At 51.9% G+C, this 21689-nt stretch overlaps 2 protein-coding genes across 2 annotated transcripts; both read right to left on the bottom strand.

Annotated features, from left to right (window-relative positions):
- Positions 1 to 1279: 1279 nt before the first annotated feature.
- Positions 1280 to 8455, bottom strand: LOC143161497 (peroxynitrite isomerase THAP4-like). The gene is made up of 4 exons (XM_076340583.1): positions 8346 to 8455; positions 7398 to 7507; positions 5928 to 6031; positions 1280 to 1612 (listed from the first exon to the last, which is right to left on the bottom strand). The coding sequence occupies exons 1-4, from the start codon at positions 8453 to 8455 to the stop codon at positions 1493 to 1495; spliced, it is 444 nt and encodes a 147-aa protein (XP_076196698.1). The 3' UTR covers positions 1280 to 1492.
- A 4368-nt stretch (positions 8456 to 12823) lies between these two features.
- Positions 12824 to 19999, bottom strand: LOC143161496 (peroxynitrite isomerase THAP4-like). Its single transcript, XM_076340582.1, has 4 exons — positions 19890 to 19999; positions 18942 to 19051; positions 17472 to 17575; positions 12824 to 13156 (listed from the first exon to the last, which is right to left on the bottom strand). The coding sequence occupies exons 1-4, from the start codon at positions 19997 to 19999 to the stop codon at positions 13037 to 13039; spliced, it is 444 nt and encodes a 147-aa protein (XP_076196697.1). The 3' UTR covers positions 12824 to 13036.
- Positions 20000 to 21689: the final 1690 nt, after the last annotated feature.

The raw sequence follows: 21689 nt of genomic DNA, 5'->3' as shown, positions 1-21689 counted from the left end.
CCATCATCCGGATCACTAGTGAAGAGGAAGAGGATCAGACCCAGTACTGACCCTTGGGTTACACCGCAAATGATCGGCCTCCACCTAGGCTTCGTGCCACTGACCAACACCCTTTACTTAAAGACCTAGAGCATCAACTTTCAAAATCACTTCTTCACAGAGCAGAGACTATTTGCAAAGTTCTGCCTCCCCCAAGCCTTCTGCTGTCTCCAAAACCATGAGAAGTTTCCGTGCTATCGTTCATTGGCCCCAGTTAGCATTTTCATCTTCAAATACAGGACCTCTGGAATATAACATAGGATCTGTTGAATTGTTTGCCGCCTCCTCCACTTTTCCTGAAAATACCGTTGCAGCACTACGTGCTGAAACCGCCTGTCTGAATCATTTTGCGCTCCCTGCAAACACACTGAGGACGCCGCCGCGAAGCTCAGAGAAGCTCGGGGAGCCACCAGAGCAGAGATTTCCAAAGCCGCAAAGGTTTTAAATCCCTTTGGCCGAGGTGGGTCTTGGGTCCCAAAGGAAGCTACAGGTGCAAACCAGAGCCATCGTGCCATCACGCAGTTTCTGCACAATGGTTGGCGTCAGAAAGCTTGTGAGAAAGAAATGTCACCGCCAAGGCCTTCCCTAGAGCCGCACACCCACCACAGAAAGCCTTTGGAGACAATCGATGGAGAAACGCAGCCACAACCGTCGCTCCTGCCTCTGCTGTAGACCAGAAGCAGTGCTAGACCTTTGCCTCCCTCACCGCGGAGGGACTCGATGACAGATTTCATGAAGGTCAAAGACTGCATCATGACTCCCGAGTCAGAAAAAAGAACTGCCGAGAGCGATCCCCACTGTTCGCAGTGTCTCTTGCTGCCCGTTGGCTCACAGTTGTCACCCAAACTCTTGTGGTACTCTGCACTGAAGCTAGGTGAGGTCTGGTCCTGACCTCCAGGACTGCCCCAAATGCTTTCAGGTCAGCTGGACGGCACCATCAGGATTGGGTCCTGCGACAGTTCTCTCCGTCCCACCGCAAGAGGTAGGTGCTCGCTCCAAATATCTAAGCTGAGTTTCATTAGGCGGGAGCTGGAGTTCTCGGGGTCTGTCCCTGCCGTGCAAATCCATTCCTGATCCTGCTGCTTCCGCGGCATTATTCAGGCTGCAGAGAAGGGTCCAGGAGGTTGGATCTGCAACCCAACGCCTGCTAAGAAACAGGCATCAAAAAGCCCCTCTCTAAACACTGCCAGAGCAGAGGGACGCGCTGACCACTCTGCAATCACGCCCAAAGACACAGCCATAAAAATAAAAGCTATTTATTTATTTTTTAATATACCATTACAGAAACATCTGAGTAACATTCTCACAACAGGACGGGCAGCTCCGCGGCCCTGGGGGCGAGCGCAGGCAGCCAGCTCCGGGGTCTGCCATGCCGTGCTCCCGAGCTGCCGTTGCTCTCGGTGCACGACGCCCCGCTCCTCACCCTCGGCGGGGAGACCCAGCCCTCCCGGTGTCAGGGCGTCACCTTTTTGTAGGTAATGTGGAGGTGTTGAGTCATGGGCTGCGTAGTGGTTGCCATCGAGACAGTTTGTTCGAGTTTCCCATCGGAATTGAGCCTGAATTTTCTGGTAATCTAAAAAGGAGGGGAAGAAAAGAAATAACAAAATCAAGCAAACAGCAACCACAGGCTAAATTCCTTACCCGCGCTTTCTACCTTCCCATGCCATCCTTCTGTTTGCTGTCAATGCACCGCAGATGGAAGGGTATGCTCACTACAGCCATGCGAGTAAACGAGGAGAAATTTTCTCTCCTAAAGAAGTCAGCCCTTTCCAAGCCCCAAGACCATTATCCACAGAGCAATGCAGTGTCCTGGCACTACTACTGACATCACCTCAGCACGGACAGGCCAACACCCCTCCACCAGAAGAGCGGCTCCTGGCTGGCGGCTCAGGGAGTTGCTCTGCGCTGGACGACATCCCCAAGGCAGCTCTCAAAACCACTCGGGCTCTCTGCAGGTCACCACACCGTGCCAGACTAAGGCCTTGCTCACGCTACATAGGGAGATGGGAGCCTGCCGAGCCTCGGCTTGCACCTGCAGCCAGGCAGGGGTTCAGCCCCGGGGCAGGAGGGAAGAGCACTGCCATCCTTCAAGAGGGTTCGACAGGCAACATCGTCCCCATCCCTCCTCCCGAGCAGGCTGCAAGTCTCTCTGTGCTGCACCAAACCTCAGGAGAGGCAATCAGGGGTTGCCCTGTGGAGCTGGACCACTTAGGTCCCGTGCAAGCAGACGCTTGAACCCAGGCTTCAGCGGCTTCCAAACCGGAGGAGGGAGTGGCTAAGCGTCCACAGTGTTCAGCCCAGGTTGTAGGTCTGCTCCTCGGTGTTGCCAAAAGAAAGGAGAAAAGTGGGACCATCCTTTTTGAACCTCAGCTCCTGTTCCGGAGTAACGCTCTGGCGGGCGTCACTCCAGCTGCCCGGCCCGGCAGAAGAAGGGCCACGTAACCGTGTGGATGACACCAGGGCACGGGCAGCCCCCCAAGTGGGCGCTGCTGTAAGGAGGCAGCTTGGCACAGACCCCGCGCACCCAGCACTTTGGCCCTTTGCGCGATTTCAGCACAGAAGTTGCTCCACATCATCCAGAAGAGCTGTTTATACTGCCTGGTGGCCACTTGCTGCTTCCCATGCCAAACACAACCCCAGGGGTGAACAGAAACAAAGTCCTGGGGACAGCAGGATAACCTGCAAGCACGATTAATGTGCAGTCACTTAAACCAGCCCCATTTAGAAATTCCTAAAATGCAGAGGCTTTTGCAAATGCATTCGTTTCCAGTGAAGGTCACTCAACGGCACGTCCACGAGCTAGCGCCAGTCTGCGTGCTCTGAGACAGCGTCCTCGCCGTTAACACATCTGTTCCTACGCCGCAGTGTGCCCTTAATGCCAATATCCAACACGTCCTCCTTCCGGGAGGTTATTGCCAGCTGAGAGCGAAGCTACGCAGGGCTGTGGGGGACGCACCGCTGTTCTGACGTTCACGGGGGCAGCAGCAGGAACAGGGTCATAAGCAAATGATGTTTTGACTGATATCTGCTGATCGGATGGGGCTTTCTTTGTAATGCATGACAGTGTTCCTCAAATACCCTAAGCAGGAAAAGGCAATTAAAAGGAATACGGCAGACGCTCATCTTTAACAAGAAATTATCTCACAACGTGTGACCTTAGCTCAAGGTTCCTGAACGGCCCATTTTCTTCTGAATGGACCACTGCAGGTCAGGCAATGAAGTCTGAATGCCAAGAGGAGGAAACGAAATGAACTGGGCAAAAAGAAGAGGGGGAGTTTCCCTTAAAAGCGAGCTTCAGCCAAAGGCTGGCTGATGGTACCGTGGGAGGGCAAGCTCTGTGTACACCTGAGACACACAGGCAGCCTGCCACTTCCCACACAGGAGAAGAAACATGAAGCACTGGGAAAGGGCTGTGGGAAATTGCTGAATTCAAGGTAAGTGACATCCACGGCTCGCCCCTCCTCCACAAATCCAGTCATTTTATCACAGAAGACAACGAGGTCCACCAGGCACCATTTACCCATAGTAAAACCATACTGACTGTGCCTAATCACCTTCTCCTTCATATGTGCAGAAATCTCCAGGTGCTGAAGTGAGGCTGACCAGCTTGTAGGTCTCCAGGCTGACCTTCAGGCACTTTCTGAAGACGGGTGACCCACCTGCCACGGGTCTCCAGTCACCGGGAAATTCCGCTGATCTCCATCACCTTTCAAATATAACACAGCAGCCTTGCAGCCACATCAGCCAGTTCCCTCAGTAACCACATACTGCGAGGACAGTCTTGAAGTCTAAAAGTATTTTAAAACGTGCCTGTTCTCCAGACACTCACAGGGGAACATGAGCAGGGTGTTTGAAAACAAACCCGGTCTAAGAGTGCTCCTCCGCTCCCTGCAGAGCATCTCTTATCTATACACACAGAGTGGGAGCTGAGAGCCACTCGCTCCTCAGAGAGGTAAACAGAGTCTGCTTTATGCTGCAATTGTGCCTTACGTCCCACCAGCATCGCCTCTAGCAGGGACAGACCCCCAGGGACTGCTCCTCTCTGTCCATGCGGGGAGCTCCTCCCATCTCAGCAGGGCCACGCCAGTGAGTGCCTGCAACACAGCCCTGACCCAGGGAACAGGTCTTCCTGCCTGAATTATGGCCTGGCCAAGCCACAGCCATCCCAAATAACTTTTCAGCGGGAACACAACATTATGGTGAAGTTTTCTCAGAATGAGCAACTAAAGCAGCAGCACATGTGCCCGTCTCACAACACTTGTAGTCTCTTCATTTCCATGGGCAATTTACGCTGTTCTTGGTGAAGGTGAAAACGCGCTGGGAGTTGGTTACTTGCCATACCCTCCCATTCCACATCCTCCTTCACCAGCAAGGGCCTCCCAGATACTATGACCAGTACCTGGACCTGAACTGCCCTCAGGTGCCAGATGAGCATGGTCCTTCTGCTCGGAAAGTTCCCTCTTCCAGCCCTCAGCCAAAGCCAGCCTTGCAGCCATCAACCAGTAAGACATCCGCTCGCTTTCTGTTGCTTTCCCCCTCTCCTCCTGCCAGTATATCTGCTCACGTTTCAGGCAGTGACTCTGAGAGGGCAGTCCATTTTATTTAAATGTTTGTAATTAAGAGCTCCGCTGCCTTGGTGATATCCATAGTATTTAATGGCTTTATTTCCCCTGCTATAGAAAGGAGGCAATACAGCTGTTCCTGGGAAAGGAGAAACCCAACAACTTATAACATGCATCTGAAGGCAGGGGAGTTAGGACTGCCTTTCCGGAGTTAGAACATTGTTTGTGTAGGCACATACAGTTTTTGGCACATCGGTGAATTTAGGGAGCACTCTTATGACACTGGCTGCATCTGCATAAAGTTGTGCTCTCAGTTATCTATGGGTCGGTTTTATAGCGCATAAAAACTAGGTTGCAAAATTAAGCCTTAAAGTCCAGAAGAAGACAATACTGTATTTGCTGCAAAGTAGCGTCTTCTCTCCCGAGAGCCACACCTCACTTGTCACCCTTCAAAAATTGCACTCGGTCACTTGGTTCACATGTTATCAGAGAAAACAAAACAGATGCAAGAACATGCCAGTATCTACTCTTCCTGAGAGCTTGTTCAACCTCGCTGTCTTTCTCAGCTGCTAGTCAACCAAGACAACTTCATATGTGACAGCTAGGATTCCAGCGGTGACCTCAGTATGCCACACTAACTCCAGCAGTGCCATCTTACTCAGAGCTGGTTGTACCCCATCCAGCTGTGTCAACAACAAATCGCCGCTACACAAAAAAAAAAAACCCAACAGTCTAAAACCAAGAAGCAGTCAACCAAGACTGGAGCTGACAGCAAGTGCCAGCCCTGCCAAGCAGCCACAGATGGCAAGAGAGCCCACAGCAACTTGTGAATGCCCTGAAAAGCAAGCAAGCAAGATTTGCAAAGACAAGGTGGAGCTCCAGTGAAAGGCAGGCGTTCCTAAAATATCCTGATGAGGCCTAATACCGGCCATACCTTACGTGTGCACCCTCATACTGTAAGTAATCCAGAAGACCAGCATTAAGAAGTAAAGGTGCAATACCCTGCCGTGCAAGGGTATTTAGGCAAGACTTTCCTGTTCTCTTCCCTAAGTACCTGCTACTGGCCACTGCTGGAGACAGGATTCTGGGTTGGCTAGTCTGATTCAGCACATCAGTTCTTATCTTAACAATCCCTCTGAGTCTTGTAATGTACGAAATATCTTCTGAAGGCCGTTACAGAAAGGATAAGCCAGGATGCCATGCAATATTTCCAAGAACTCCTGATGGCAGTCTGTAATTAAAGCATGCTAATCAACCTATCCTCCCAACTAGACGCCTTCTGGGGCTAGCAATACTATGTGAATTGCTCACCCCATGTGCACTCACCTGCTCTACGTGGGGCTTCTTGGCAAAGGAGATCCTGGCTATGGAGTGAGAAGCTATAGACAGCTCTTGTCCATTCACCTCCCCTTCCTCCACCTCCACCAGACCTAGTGAGAAGCAAGGTCATATATATTATTAGGCTACAAAGGTTACTTAATGATGTCACAGTTATTAGGCTATGTAATAAACCACCACTCTCCCTGAAGAACGATTCTATTTGACCTAGCACATATCGACAACTGTAAATCCACGCAACCTCAGGCATGTAATGCTGCTGAGAAAAATCTAGCCAGACTGACTGACTTACCCGTGTGGGATGACTATCACATTGCAACTGGCAGTTTTCCCTTCAGCACCTGCTCTGGAGTTTTACATGCAAATTTAAGCATCAACTGGGTTTTAACACTCTTTCACTTACAATAATTTAGATGGGGTTCTCTCTCTCATTCAGTCCCTGTAAGGTGTGTAACAAGTGCCAAGGCACATCCAAACAGTGGGAGATTCTCCTAGTTTAGGAGCTAAGAAAGAAGACTGCACTGAGATTACTCTCCAAGATTGTTAAGGGAACAGCAGGAGAGAAGCTCCCCTGCTACAGTGCTGCAGAGGCTCTTGGTAGTGCCACAGCCCGGGCAGGGTCTCTAACAGGGAACCTGCTGTATCGGTCACACCAAACACTCCTGGACGGAGGGGCTGCAAAGCACCACAGCCCCACCTTGCCAGGGCCACAAGCTCTACCCTGCACTGCAGAATCAAATACAGCGAGCGTTGACATTGGTAACAGTTTAAGTGGGTTGTTAAATCCGACCCTCTTTAGAAGGAGCAGCTGGCCAAATATGACACTACCAATAGAAGGAGGACTCTAGACACAGGAGCTCATGAACCAAGGCATGCACCTCTCTACTGCTACCACAGGGTCAACTGTGGCCAATCCACAGGAGCAGCGGGAACTGAAGCATCTTATCTGTACACGTTCCCCCTGCCTCCCCACAAAAAAAAAAGACTAGGATGCTACAAAGGCATCAAGAATGTCGCTGGCCACTTATCACCTGCCATCGTTAAGGCTCAGACTGCAATTCTTGTTACAGAGGCAGGGGTTCTTTTGGTTTACAAAGCTACGTCTGCAAATACCAACATATCATTTGAGGAAAGGATACCCCTCGAGTCTCCTGCATGAGCGGTATTTCGACTTGCAGTCCTTTCCTGTCACAGAGAGCTAGAAAGCCACGCCGTCTGGGCAAAGCCACATGGCCAGTCCTAGAAACTCAGTGCTTTTGACACAAGCTCATTTATTAATTTGTTTTCACTGCGGGTTCAGCGCCAAAGAGCAGTGATGCTGCTCTTTGGCGCTGAACCCGCAGTGAAAATAAATTAAATGAAACTGTGAGAGGTGCAATAATTTTCTGGAAAAGTGATGAAATGGCACAGCAGGGTAAGGACCTCTTCTTTTCCCCAGCGTGGCTATCAGGTGTGTACCTGTGTTCTGGGCACTGATGAAGGCCACCTTATTAGTGTCAGGTTTGAGGCGGATGAATCCACATTCTCGGTGCATGGGCTTCCTAGTGTCCGGATGAAAGGCGTTGAACCTGAGGGGAAATCAGAATACAAAAGCTGCTGTTTGTTGCACTGAAAATACAGTGTTTGGCCTGGTATCGTCTCAGAGGAAACGGTATTTTATCTAACCACATGATTGCCTGCAGCATTATTTGAAGAGTAAAAGACTGACAACGCTTCACGGTTGGGAGATGTAAACGTGTAAAAATATAGTTACTTTACGGGCACAGCTTTTTCTCAGAGCTTCAGTTAGTTATTTAAGTTCAAGCTTCAGATTTTCCACAGCTCCAGGGTCTTTCTAAGAGCTAGCTCAGAAACCCCCTCAGGAAGTCAGACATTTCACAGATGCTGAAGCCATACTCTGTCTCAGATAGTTCCTTTTCTCAAATAAATATCTGAAATTACAGTATAATCTTTATTTAGCTTTTAAACCTGGCAAGTTGGGTTTTTTGTGTATTACATGCTGCAGGCAGTAACAGAGCAGACTTATTTCTCCCACCACCCCCTTCAAAAAGAAAAAAGTTCAGCTCAGATTCTTCTTTATTCTTCATGAGGTCTTAGAGTTGTATGTTTGGTCACCCATAATGTGGGTGCTTACATATATCATGCACATTCATATGTTGTGTTAGTGCTACAGCATTCCTGAGTCTACACAGGTAAGTGAATTAAACAGCAGCTTAAATACAATGGCAAGCTAGGTATCTATATAATGTAGTGGACTATCCTATTGGTGTTTCTTTATTCTAGACTAATCTCTTTCTTTTCATACTCTTTTTCATAGGATTTCCCATTCTGCATCCTTCTACAGGAAAGGAGACAGAGGCAACCTGGGAGCTGCTGCTGCTAAGTCTGCACCCAGAACTCCCTCACACGACAGCAGTTTCCACACGTGCCTCTGCTGTGCAACTGGGATGTGCCTGCTGGGAACGGCCAACACCAGTCGCCTCGGCCACCATGACCTGTCCTGGGACTGGAGACATGCTGTATCACCAGCTGCCACCCCAAAGGTAACAGGGCAAGTATGCAAGAAGAGCTTGACCAAGGGGCTTGTCCAGGCACTGGCACGTGGCAAGCTGGAATAGTTATTTATTAAAGAAGCACTGAGAGCTGAAAAGTCCAAAGCAAGAGTTTCCTATGTGAAGTAAAATATAATTAATCACGCAGAGTCGACATTTCCTAGAAGACCAGCAGCACAAGGTGCAGCACATGGCACCCCTACACATGGTACAAGAAATCTGTGGGCTTCAAGGAACTGGAGACGAGGACAGGGGAGCACAGCTAAGACATGCAGTTAGGGAGGAGTTTGGGTGCCTTGCAGCTGCTTCTGGCTCCCCAGTGTCCTCTGGGTACAAATACACAAATTACTCCTCTTGTTTGGCTTTGTCTCTATATAAAGGATGTCTCCTTTTAACCATGTCATTATAGGAGGAACCAGGAATGACTTCTATTGGTGGTGCAGGGCTGCATCCCTGCTGAGGCATGTGCTAGCATCACAGCCCCTGTGCTCTGCAGCCAGGAAGCCAGGTACCCTACACAATCGTGCCTCATGGTGGGATTATCTACAATCAAAGGAGGAACGAACTTAAATCAGGCTTCTTTCAGTGCTTGGAGTATTGAAGAGACATATGGACTGCCTTGTAACAGTCAAGTGGCACTGCTCCAGGAGCCAGGGAGGCACAGGGTCTCTGTCCTCCAAGCCTGCTGCCTATTTTCCTGACACTTCCCAGAGCTCAACAGCTCTGAGCTGTTTATCTCCTTGGCAAAAAAAAAAAAAAAAAAAAAAGGGACTCAAATCAGCAACTGTTCAAAAGTTGGAGAGGGAGATGTAGACAGAGCATGACTGTTGGAGCTTTGTTTCTTTTGGAAACTGGACTAAAAATGCCACATGCTGAGCTGGCAGCTCTATCACAATGAATGGCCATCGTGGTGCTGCCCTGGCGTGGCTGCTGCTGCTGCAGGTGCCGGAGGCTGTCCCGTGCCGGCTCGCTGCAGAGCGGGGAGGATGCCTCCCTCCTTGGGTGGGAAGGCATTCAAATGACCTGGCGAGGGAGGACACGTGCCCTGGTCTGCCAGGCAAAGGGAGTCCCTCCCGCATCTTCCCCCCACGCCCCAAAAGCATCGTTTGGGCCCGTTTCTCCAAGGAGTTCCCGTGAAGGATGCCTCCTTCCAAGGGGCCTTTCCTGAAGCGATGCCTCTTGCCCGGTGGAGACAGAGGCCAGCAGCAGCTGGGAGGGAGGGAGCATCTGTGGTGGAGGCACTGCAGCCACCAGCCCTTCCCTGGGCAGGGCCGGGAGCGCATCCCCGCAGGGGCGAGCAAACTGGCACGGAAGAAACCAGGCATGGCCCCTCTCAGCATCCCCGGTGCTTTTATTTCAGAGGGAGTCCGGGGCCCCGCTCAGAAGCGGAGCCAGGGGAGGCGGTTCGCGTGGTCCCCTGAGCCCGGCTCTTCCTCCCGGACCCTCCGCAGCCACGATGGATCTTCACTGGTCTCTGGCGGGTAGCGGAGCCGGCTGCGCCCGTCACTGTCCCACTGCCAGGACAGGCTCCGGACACGCTGGCGGGGCATGGGGGGGCTGCGCTCCCCACCCTCAGCGGAGAGTCTCTGGCGCTGGGGACCTCTGGGGCCCCGCTGCTGCTGCTGCTGCCGCCCCTGCCGCCACGGCCCCATGTAGGGACAGAAGCGGCCGCGGCGACGGCGGGCCACCCCAGCACGCTCATCCTCTACCTGCAGGCGGCGGATGGCCATGATGGGCCCCCGGCAGAGCGGGCAGGTGGCAGCGACGGCGGTGGCAGCCCAGCGCTGGATGCAGGCATGGCAGAACGCATGCCAGCACGGGTCCACGCCAGCGGGGCCTTCGAGGGGACCCAAGCAGATGGGGCAGGTGTCCCCCCACGGGGAGCTCCTGGCGGCTCCCGGCGCTGCCGGCTCATGCCTGGACGCCTCCAGTGCTGCTGCTGGGACTTGGTGTCCTCTCAGCTGCTGGTGGGTCTTGATGTCTTGTCTGCTGCTGGCAGGACTTGATGGGTGCCGCTGGCAGGACTCGGTGGCTCCTTGGCTGCTGGCAGGTCACAACGTCTGGCGTGCCGTTGGCAGGACTCGATGGCTCGGGTGCTGCCCACAGGACTCGACGTCTCGTGTGCCGCTGGCAGTACGTGGCACTGGCATATAGAGCTGCCCATCGCAAGTGACATCATGAGGTGACTGTGACTCTCTGGTGACATCACAAGGCTCTCGGGGGCACACCCAGCCTCAGAGACAGACCCTGTGATGCAAAGCCCATCTGGCAGTGTGCTTCACACCTCCGCGTTTGCTCAGGCCCCTTCCAAGTGGTCCCTGTTGCTGTTGGTTGTTGTGCCAGCATCACACACTCACAGTGTTGGGGTTGGCAGGGACCTCCGGAGGTCATCTGGTGCAAGGCCCTGCTGAAGGAGGGCCACCCTCAGCCGGACGGACCCTGGGCACCACTGAAAAGAGCTAGGCTCCATCTTCTTTGCACCCTCCCTTCAGATAGTTATATATATGGAGAAGATCCCCCGAGCCTTCTCTTCTCCAGGCTGAACAGTCCCAGCTCTCTCAGCCCCTCCTCACTGGAGAGACGTTCCAGCCCCTTCCCCATCTCAGTGGCCCTTCACTGGACTCTCTCCAGCCTGTCCTTGTCTCTCTTGTCCTGGGGAGCGCAGTACTGGACACAGCCCTCCAGGGGTGGCCTCACCAGTGCTGAGCAGAGGGGAAGGATCTCCTCCCTCGCCCTGCTGGCAACGCTCCTCCTCGTGCAGCCCAGGACACCGTTGGCCGCCTTTGCTGGCTCAGCTTCAACGTGGTGTCCACCAGGACCTTCTCTGCAGAGCTGCTTTCCAGACGGGTGCCCCCAGCGTGTCCTGGTGCCTGGGGCTGTTCCTCCCCAGGGGCAGGACTTTGCGTGTCCCTTGGTTGAACTTCAGGAGGTTCCCATCAGCTCATTTCTCCAGCCTGTCGAGGTCCCTCTGGGTGGCAGCGCGATCTCCTGGTGTCTCAGCCACTCCTCCCACTGTGGGATTGCCAGCAAACTTGCCGAGGGTGCACTGTGCCCCATCATCCGGATCACTAGTGAAGAGGAAGAGGATCAGACCCAGTACTGACCCTTGGGTTACACCGCAAATGATCGGCCTCCACCTAGGCTTCGTGCCACTGACCAACACCCTTTACTTAAAGACCTAGAGCATCAACTTTCAAAATCACTTCTTCACAGAGCAGAGACTATTTGCAAAGTTCTGCCTCCCCCAAGCCTTCTGCTGTCTCCAAAACCATGAGAAGTTTCCGTGCTATCGTTCATTGGCCCCAGTTAGCATTTTCATCTTCAAATACAGGACCTCTGGAATATAACGTAGGATCTGTTGAATTGTTTGCCGCCTCCTCCACTTTTCCTGAAAATACCGTTGCAGCACTACGTGCTGAAACCGCCTGTCTGAATCATTTTGCGCTCCCTGCAAACACACTGAGGACGCCGCCGCGAAGCTCAGAGAAGCTCGGGGAGCCACCAGAGCAGAGATTTCCAAAGCCGCAAAGGTTTTAAATCCCTTTGGCCGAGGTGGGTCTTGGGTCCCAAAGGAAGCTACAGGTGCAAACCAGAGCCATCGTGCCATCACGCAGTTTCTGCACAATGGTTGGCGTCAGAAAGCTTGTGAGAAAGAAATGTCACCGCCAAGGCCTTCCCTAGAGCCGCACACCCACCACAGAAAGCCTTTGGAGACAATCGATGGAGAAACGCAGCCACAACCGTCGCTCCTGCCTCTGCTGTAGACCAGAAGCAGTGCTAGACCTTTGCCTCCCTCACCGCGGAGGGACTCGATGACAGATTTCATGAAGGTCAAAGACTGCATCATGACTCCTGAGTCAGAAAAAAGAACTGCCGAGAGCGATCCCCACTGTTCGCAGTGTCTCTTGCTGCCCGTTGGCTCACAGTTGTCACCCAAACTCTTGTGGTACTCTGCACTGAAGCTAGGTGAGGTCTGGTCCTGACCTCCAGGACTGCCCCAAATGCTTTCAGGTCAGCTGGACGGCACCATCAGGATTGGGTCCTGCGACAGTTCTCTCCGTCCCACCACAAGAGGTAGGTGCTCGCTCCAAATATCTAAGCTGAGTTTCATTAGGCGGGAGCTGGAGTTCTCGGGGTCTGTCCCTGCCGTGCAAATCCATTCCTGATCCTGCTGCTTCCGCGGCATTATTCAGGCTGCAGAGAAGGGTCCAGGAGGTTGGATCTGCAACCCAACGCCTGCTAAGAAACAGGCATCAAAAAGCCCCTCTCTAAACACTGCCAGAGCAGAGGGACGCGCTGACCACTCTGCAATCACGCCCAAAGACACAGCCATAAAAATAAAAGCTATTTATTTATTTTTTAATATACCATTACAGAAACATCTGAGTAACATTCTCACAACAGGACGGGCAGCTCCGCGGCCCTGGGGGCGAGCGCAGGCAGCCAGCTCCGGGGTCTGCCATGCCGTGCTCCCGAGCTGCCGTTGCTCTCGGTGCACGACGCCCCGCTCCTCACCCTCGGCGGGGAGACCCAGCCCTCCCGGTGTCAGGGCGTCACCTTTTTGTAGGTAATGTGGAGGTGTTGAGTCATGGGCTGCGTAGTGGTTGCCATCGAGACAGTTTGTTCGAGTTTCCCATCGGAATTGAGCCTGAATTTTCTGGTAATCTAAAAAGGAGGGGAAGAAAAGAAATAACAAAATCAAGCAAACAGCAACCACAGGCTAAATTCCTTACCCGCGCTTTCTACCTTCCCATGCCATCCTTCTGTTTGCTGTCAATGCACCGCAGATGGAAGGGTATGCTCACTACAGCCATGCGAGTAAACGAGGAGAAATTTTCTCTCCTAAAGAAGTCAGCCCTTTCCAAGCCCCAAGACCATTATCCACAGAGCAATGCAGTGTCCTGGCACTACTACTGACATCACCTCAGCACGGACAGGCCAACACCCCTCCACCAGAAGAGCGGCTCCTGGCTGGCGGCTCAGGGAGTTGCTCTGCGCTGGACGACATCCCCAAGGCAGCTCTCAAAACCACTCGGGCTCTCTGCAGGTCACCACACCGTGCCAGACTAAGGCCTTGCTCACGCTACATAGGGAGATGGGAGCCTGCCGAGCCTCGGCTTGCACCTGCAGCCAGGCAGGGGTTCAGCCCCGGGGCAGGAGGGAAGAGCACTGCCATCCTTCAAGAGGGTTCGACAGGCAACATCGTCCCCATCCCTCCTCCCGAGCAGGCTGCAAGTCTCTCTGTGCTGCACCAAACCTCAGGAGAGGCAATCAGGGGTTGCCCTGTGGAGCTGGACCACTTAGGTCCCGTGCAAGCAGACGCTTGAACCCAGGCTTCAGCGGCTTCCAAACCGGAGGAGGGAGTGGCTAAGCGTCCACAGTGTTCAGCCCAGGTTGTAGGTCTGCTCCTCGGTGTTGCCAAAAGAAAGGAGAAAAGTGGGACCATCCTTTTTGAACCTCAGCTCCTGTTCCGGAGTAACGCTCTGGCGGGCGTCACTCCAGCTGCCCGGCCCGGCAGAAGAAGGGCCACGTAACCGTGTGGATGACACCAGGGCACGGGCAGCCCCCCGAGTGGGCGCTGCTGTAAGGAGGCAGCTTGGCACAGACCCCGCGCACCCAGCACTTTGGCCCTTTGCGCGATTTCAGCACAGAAGTTGCTCCACATCATCCAGAAGAGCTGTTTATACTGCCTGGTGGCCACTTGCTGCTTCCCATGCCAAACACAACCCCAGGGGTGAACAGAAACAAAGTCCTGGGGACAGCAGGATAACCTGCAAGCACGATTAATGTGCAGTCACTTAAACCAGCCCCATTTAGAAATTCCTAAAATGCAGAGGCTTTTGCAAATGCATTCGTTTCCAGTGAAGGTCACTCAACGGCACGTCCACGAGCTAGCGCCAGTCTGCGTGCTCTGAGACAGCGTCCTCGCCGTTAACACATCTGTTCCTACGCCGCAGTGTGCCCTTAATGCCAATATCCAACACGTCCTCCTTCCGGGAGGTTATTGCCAGCTGAGAGCGAAGCTACGCAGGGCTGTGGGGGACGCACCGCTGTTCTGACGTTCACGGGGGCAGCAGCAGGAACAGGGTCATAAGCAAATGATGTTTTGACTGATATCTGCTGATCAGATGGGGCTTTCTTTGTAATGCATGACAGTGTTCCTCAAATACCCTAAGCAGGAAAAGGCAATTAAAAGGAATACGGCAGACGCTCATCTTTAACAAGAAATTATCTCACAACGTGTGACCTTAGCTCAAGGTTCCTGAACGGCCCATTTTCTTCTGAATGGACCACTGCAGGTCAGGCAACGAAGTCTGAATGCCAAGAGGAGGAAACGAAATGAACTGGGCAAAAAGAAGAGGGGGAGTTTCCCTTAAAAGCGAGCTTCAGCCAAAGGCTGGCTGATGGTACCGTGGGAGGGCAAGCTCTGTGTACACCTGAGACGCACAGGCAGCCTGCCACTTCCCACACAGGAGAAGAAACATGAAGCACTGGGAAAGGGCTGTGGGAAATTGCTGAATTCAAGGTAAGTGACATCCACGGCTCGCCCCTCCTCCACAAATCCAGTCATTTTATCACAGAAGACAACGAGGTCCACCAGGCACCATTTACCCATAGTAAAACCATACTGACTGTGCCTAATCACCTTCTCCTTCATATGTGCAGAAATCTCCAGGTGCTGAAGTGAGGCTGACCAGCTTGTAGGTCTCCAGGCTGACCTTCAGGCACTTTCTGAAGACGGGTGACCCACCTGCCACGGGTCTCCAGTCACCGGGAAATTCTACTGATCTCCATCACCTTTCAAATATAACACAGCAGCCTTGCAGCCGCATCAGCCAGTTCCCTCAGTAACCACATACTGCGAGGACAGTCTTGAAGTCTAAAAGTATTTTAAAACGTGCCTGTTCTCCAGACACTCACAGGGGAACATGAGCAGGGTGTTTGAAAACAAACCCGGTCTAAGAGTGCTCCTCCGCTCCCTGCAGAGCATCTCTTATCTATACACACAGAGTGGGAGCTGAGAGCCACTCGCTCCTCAGAGAGGTAAACAGAGTCTGCTTTATGCTGCAATTGTGCCTTACGTCCCACCAGCATCGCCTCTAGCAGGGACAGACCCCCAGGGACTGCTCCTCTCTGTCCATGCGGGGAGCTCCTCCCATCTCAGCAGGGCCACGCCAGTGAGTGCCTGCAACACAGCCCTGACCCAGGGAACAGGTCTTCCTGCCTGAATTATGGCCTGGCCAAGCCACAGCCATCCCAAATAACTTTTCAGCGGGAACACAACATTATGGTGAAGTTTTCTCAGAATGAGCAACTAAAGCAGCAGCACATGTGCCCGTCTCACAACACTTGTAGTCTCTTCATTTCCATGGGCAATTTACGCTGTTCTTGGTGAAGGTGAAAACGCGCTGGGAGTTGGTTACTTGCCATACCCTCCCATTCCACATCCTCCTTCACCAGCAAGGGCCTCCCAGATACTATGACCAGTACCTGGACCTGAACTGCCCTCAGGTGCCAGATGAGCATGGTCCTTCTGCTCGGAAAGTTCCCTCTTCCAGCCCTCAGCCAAAGCCAGCCTTGCAGCCATCAACCAGTAAGACATCCGCTCGCTTTCTGTTGCTTTCCCCCTCTCCTCCTGCCAGTATATCTGCTCACGTTTCAGGCAGTGACTCTGAGAGGGCAGTCCATTTTATTTAAATGTTTGTAATTAAGAGCTCCGCTGCCTTGGTGATATCCATAGTATTTAATGGCTTTATTTCCCCTGCTATAGAAAGGAGGCAATACAGCTGTTCCTGGGAAAGGAGAAACCCAACAACTTATAACATGCATCTGAAGGCAGGGGAGTTAGGACTGCCTTTCCGGAGTTAGAACATTGTTTGTGTAGGCACATACAGTTTTTGGCACATCGGTGAATTTAGGGAGCACTCTTATGACACTGGCTGCATCTGCATAAAGTTGTGCTCTCAGTTATCTATGGGTCGGTTTTATAGCGCATAAAAACTAGGTTGCAAAATTAAGCCTTAAAGTCCAGAAGAAGACAATACTGTATTTGCTGCAAAGTAGCGTCTTCTCTCCCGAGAGCCACACCTCACTTGTCACCCTTCAAAAATTGCACTCGGTCACTTGGTTCACATGTTATCAGAGAAAACAAAACAGATGCAAGAACATGCCAGTATCTACTCTTCCTGAGAGCTTGTTCAACCTCGCTGTCTTTCTCAGCTGCTAGTCAACCAAGACAACTTCATATGTGACAGCTAGGATTCCAGCGGTGACCTCAGTATGCCACACTAACTCCAGCAGTGCCATCTTACTCAGAGCTGGTTGTACCCCATCCAGCTGTGTCAACAACAAATCGCCGCTACACAAAAAAAAAAAACCCAACAGTCTAAAACCAAGAAGCAGTCAACCAAGACTGGAGCTGACAGCAAGTGCCAGCCCTGCCAAGCAGCCACAGATGGCAAGAGAGCCCACAGCAACTTGTGAATGCCCTGAAAAGCAAGCAAGCAAGATTTGCAAAGACAAGGTGGAGCTCCAGTGAAAGGCAGGCGTTCCTAAAATATCCTGATGAGGCCTAATACCGGCCATACCTTACGTGTGCACCCTCATACTGTAAGTAATCCAGAAGACCAGCATTAAGAAGTAAAGGTGCAATACCCTGCCGTGCAAGGGTATTTAGGCAAGACTTTCCTGTTCTCTTCCCTAAGTACCTGCTACTGGCCACTGCTGGAGACAGGATTCTGGGTTGGCTAGTCTGATTCAGCACATCAGTTCTTATCTTAACAATCCCTCTGAGTCTTGTAATGTACGAAATATCTTCTGAAGGCCGTTACAGAAAGGATAAGCCAGGATGCCATGCAATATTTCCAAGAACTCCTGATGGCAGTCTGTAATTAAAGCATGCTAATCAACCTATCCTCCCAACTAGACGCCTTCTGGGGCTAGCAATACTATGTGAATTGCTCACCCCATGTGCACTCACCTGCTCTACGTGGGGCTTCTTGGCAAAGGAGATCCTGGCTATGGAGTGAGAAGCTATAGACAGCTCTTGTCCATTCACCTCCCCTTCCTCCACCTCCACCAGACCTAGTGAGAAGCAAGGTCATATATATTATTAGGCTACAAAGGTTACTTAATGATGTCACAGTTATTAGGCTATGTAATAAACCACCACTCTCCCTGAAGAACGATTCTATTTGACCTAGCACATATCGACAACTGTAAATCCACGCAACCTCAGGCATGTAATGCTGCTGAGAAAAATCTAGCCAGACTGACTGACTTACCCGTGTGGGATGACTATCACATTGCAACTGGCAGTTTTCCCTTCAGCACCTGCTCTGGAGTTTTACATGCAAATTTAAGCATCAACTGGGTTTTAACACTCTTTCACTTACAATAATTTAGATGGGGTTCTCTCTCTCATTCAGTCCCTGTAAGGTGTGTAACAAGTGCCAAGGCACATCCAAACAGTGGGAGATTCTCCTAGTTTAGGAGCTAAGAAAGAAGACTGCACTGAGATTACTCTCCAAGATTGTTAAGGGAACAGCAGGAGAGAAGCTCCCCTGCTACAGTGCTGCAGAGGCTCTTGGTAGTGCCACAGCCCGGGCAGGGTCTCTAACAGGGAACCTGCTGTATCGGTCACACCAAACACTCCTGGACGGAGGGGCTGCAAAGCACCACAGCCCCACCTTGCCAGGGCCACAAGCTCTACCCTGCACTGCAGAATCAAATACAGCGAGCGTTGACATTGGTAACAGTTTAAGTGGGTTGTTAAATCCGACCCTCTTTAGAAGGAGCAGCTGGCCAAATATGACACTACCAATAGAAGGAGGACTCTAGACACAGGAGCTCATGAACCAAGGCATGCACCTCTCTACTGCTACCACAGGGTCAACTGTGGCCAATCCACAGGAGCAGCGGGAACTGAAGCATCTTATCTGTACACGTTCCCCCTGCCTCCCCACAAAAAAAAAAGACTAGGATGCTACAAAGGCATCAAGAATGTCGCTGGCCACTTATCACCTGCCATCGTTAAGGCTCAGACTGCAATTCTTGTTACAGAGGCAGGGGTTCTTTTGGTTTACAAAGCTACGTCTGCAAATACCAACATATCATTTGAGGAAAGGATACCCCTCGAGTCTCCTGCATGAGCGGTATTTCGACTTGCAGTCCTTTCCTGTCACAGAGAGCTAGAAAGCCACGCCGTCTGGGCAAAGCCACATGGCCAGTCCTAGAAACTCAGTGCTTTTGACACAAGCTCATTTATTAATTTGTTTTCACTGCGGGTTCAGCGCCAAAGAGCAGTGATGCTGCTCTTTGGCGCTGAACCCGCAGTGAAAATAAATTAAATGAAACTGTGAGAGGTGCAATAATTTTCTGGAAAAGTGATGAAATGGCACAGCAGGGTAAGGACCTCTTCTTTTCCCCAGCGTGGCTATCAGGTGTGTACCTGTGTTCTGGGCACTGATGAAGGCCACCTTATTAGTGTCAGGTTTGAGGCGGATGAATCCACATTCTCGGTGCATGGGCTTCCTAGTGTCCGGATGAAAGGCGTTGAACCTGAGGGGAAATCAGAATACAAAAGCTGCTGTTTGTTGCACTGAAAATACAGTGTTTGGCCTGGTATCGTCTCAGAGGAAACGGTATTTTATCTAACCACATGATTGCCTGCAGCATTATTTGAAGAGTAAAAGACTGACAACGCTTCACGGTTGGGAGATGTAAACGTGTAAAAATATAGTTACTTTACGGGCACAGCTTTTTCTCAGAGCTTCAGTTAGTTATTTAAGTTCAAGCTTCAGATTTTCCACAGCTCCAGGGTCTTTCTAAGAGCTAGCTCAGAAACCCCCTCAGGAAGTCAGACATTTCACAGATGCTGAAGCCATACTCTGTCTCAGATAGTTCCTTTTCTCAAATAAATATCTGAAATTACAGTATAATCTTTATTTAGCTTTTAAACCTGGCAAGTTGGGTTTTTTGTGTATTACATGCTGCAGGCAGTAACAGAGCAGACTTATTTCTCCCACCACCCCCTTCAAAAAGAAAAAAGTTCAGCTCAGATTCTTCTTTATTCTTCATGAGGTCTTAGAGTTGTATGTTTGGTCACCCATAATGTGGGTGCTTACATATATCATGCACATTCATATGTTGTGTTAGTGCTACAGCATTCCTGAGTCTACACAGGTAAGTGAATTAAACAGCAGCTTAAATACAATGGCAAGCTAGGTATCTATATAATGTAGTGGACTATCCTATTGGTGTTTCTTTATTCTAGACTAATCTCTTTCTTTTCATACTCTTTTTCATAGGATTTCCCATTCTGCATCCTTCTACAGGAAAGGAGACAGAGGCAACCTGGGAGCTGCTGCTGCTAAGTCTGCACCCAGAACTCCCTCACACGACAGCAGTTTCCACACGTGCCTCTGCTGTGCAACTGGGATGTGCCTGCTGGGAACGGCCAACACCAGTCGCCTCGGCCACCATGACCTGTCCTGGGACTGGAGACATGCTGTATCACCAGCTGCCACCCCAAAGGTAACAGGGCAAGTATGCAAGAAGAGCTTGACCAAGGGGCTTGTCCAGGCACTGGCACGTGGCAAGCTGGAATAGTTATTTATTAAAGAAGCACTGAGAGCTGAAAAGTCCAAAGCAAGAGTTTCCTATGTGAAGTAAAATATAATTAATCACGCAGAGTCGACATTTCCTAGAAGACCAGCAGCACAAGGTGCAGCACATGGCACCCCTACACATGGTACAAGAAATCTGTGGGCTTCAAGGAACTGGAGACGAGGACAGGGGAGCACAGCTAAGACATGCAGTTAGGGAGGAGTTTGGGTGCCTTGCAGCTGCTTCTGGCTCCCCAGTGTCCTCTGGGTACAAATACACAAATTACTCCTCTTGTTTGGCTTTGTCTCTATATAAAGGATGTCTCCTTTTAACCATGTCATTATAGGAGGAACCAGGAATGACTTCTATTGGTGGTGCAGGGCTGCATCCCTGCTGAGGCATGTGCTAGCATCACAGCCCCTGTGCTCTGCAGCCAGGAAGCCAGGTACCCTACACAATCGTGCCTCATGGTGGGATTATCTACAATCAAAGGAGGAACGAACTTAAATCAGGCTTCTTTCAGTGCTTGGAGTATTGAAGAGACATATGGACTGCCTTGTAACAGTCAAGTGGCACTGCTCCAGGAGCCAGGGAGGCACAGGGTCTCTGTCCTCCAAGCCTGCTGCCTATTTTCCTGACACTTCCCAGAGCTCAACAGCTCTGAGCTGTTTATCTCCTTGGCAAAAAAAAAAAAAAAAAAAAAAGGGACTCAAATCAGCAACTGTTCAAAAGTTGGAGAGGGAGATGTAGACAGAGCATGACTGTTGGAGCTTTGTTTCTTTTGGAAACTGGACTAAAAATGCCACATGCTGAGCTGGCAGCTCTATCACAATGAATGGCCATCGTGGTGCTGCCCTGGCGTGGCTGCTGCTGCTGCAGGTGCCGGAGGCTGTCCCGTGCCGGCTCGCTGCAGAGCGGGGAGGATGCCTCCCTCCTTGGGTGGGAAGGCATTCAAATGACCTGGCGAGGGAGGACACGTGCCCTGGTCTGCCAGGCAAAGGGGGTCCCTCCCGCATCTTCCCCCCACGCCCCAAAAGCATCGTTTGGGCCCGTTTCTCCAAGGAGTTCCCGTGAAGGATGCCTCCTTCCAAGGGGCCTTTCCTGAAGCGATGCCTCTTGCCCGGTGGAGACAGAGGCCAGCAGCAGCTGGGAGGGAGGGAGCATCTGTGGTGGAGGCACTGCAGCCACCAGCCCTTCCCTGGGCAGGGCCGGGAGCGCATCCCCGCAGGGGCGAGCAAACTGGCACGGAAGAAACCAGGCATGGCCCCTCTCAGCATCCCCGGTGCTTTTATTTCAGAGGGAGTCCGGGGCCCCGCTCAGAAGCGGAGCCAGGGGAGGCGGTTCGCGTGGTCCCCTGAGCCCGGCTCTTCCTCCCGGACCCTCCGCAGCCACGATGGATCTTCACTGGTCTCTGGCGGGTAGCGGAGCCGGCTGCGCCCGTCACTGTCCCACTGCCAGGACAGGCTCCGGACACGCTGGCGGGGCATGGGGGGGCTGCGCTCCCCACCCTCAGCGGAGAGTCTCTGGCGCTGGGGACCTCTGGGGCCCCGCTGCTGCTGCTGCTGCCGCCCCTGCCGCCACGGCCCCATGT

This window comes from Aptenodytes patagonicus, chromosome 6, assembly GCF_965638725.1.
Source record: "Aptenodytes patagonicus chromosome 6, bAptPat1.pri.cur, whole genome shotgun sequence".
In the NCBI taxonomy this organism is placed as follows: Eukaryota; Metazoa; Chordata; class Aves; order Sphenisciformes; family Spheniscidae; genus Aptenodytes; species Aptenodytes patagonicus.
This window is presented reverse-complemented; position numbering and strand designations above follow the sequence as displayed.

Bases quoted from the DNA above. Each gene is read 5' to 3' on its own strand.
- LOC143161497 (XM_076340583.1), bottom strand. From the start codon at position 8,455: ATGTCTCCAGTCCCAGGACAGGTCATGGTGGCCGAGGCGACTGGTGTT. The intron at 7,508-8,345 runs GTGAGGGAGTTC...ATTTCCCCTCAG, and splicing joins CGTGTGGAAACTGCTGTCGT to GTTCAACGCCTTTCATCCGG. The intron at 6,032-7,397 runs GTACACACCTGA...GCTTCTCACTAG, and splicing joins CATCAGTGCCCAGAACACAG to GTCTGGTGGAGGTGGAGGAA.
- LOC143161496 (XM_076340582.1), bottom strand. From the start codon at position 19,999: ATGTCTCCAGTCCCAGGACAGGTCATGGTGGCCGAGGCGACTGGTGTT. The intron at 19,052-19,889 runs GTGAGGGAGTTC...ATTTCCCCTCAG, and splicing joins CGTGTGGAAACTGCTGTCGT to GTTCAACGCCTTTCATCCGG. The intron at 17,576-18,941 runs GTACACACCTGA...GCTTCTCACTAG, and splicing joins CATCAGTGCCCAGAACACAG to GTCTGGTGGAGGTGGAGGAA.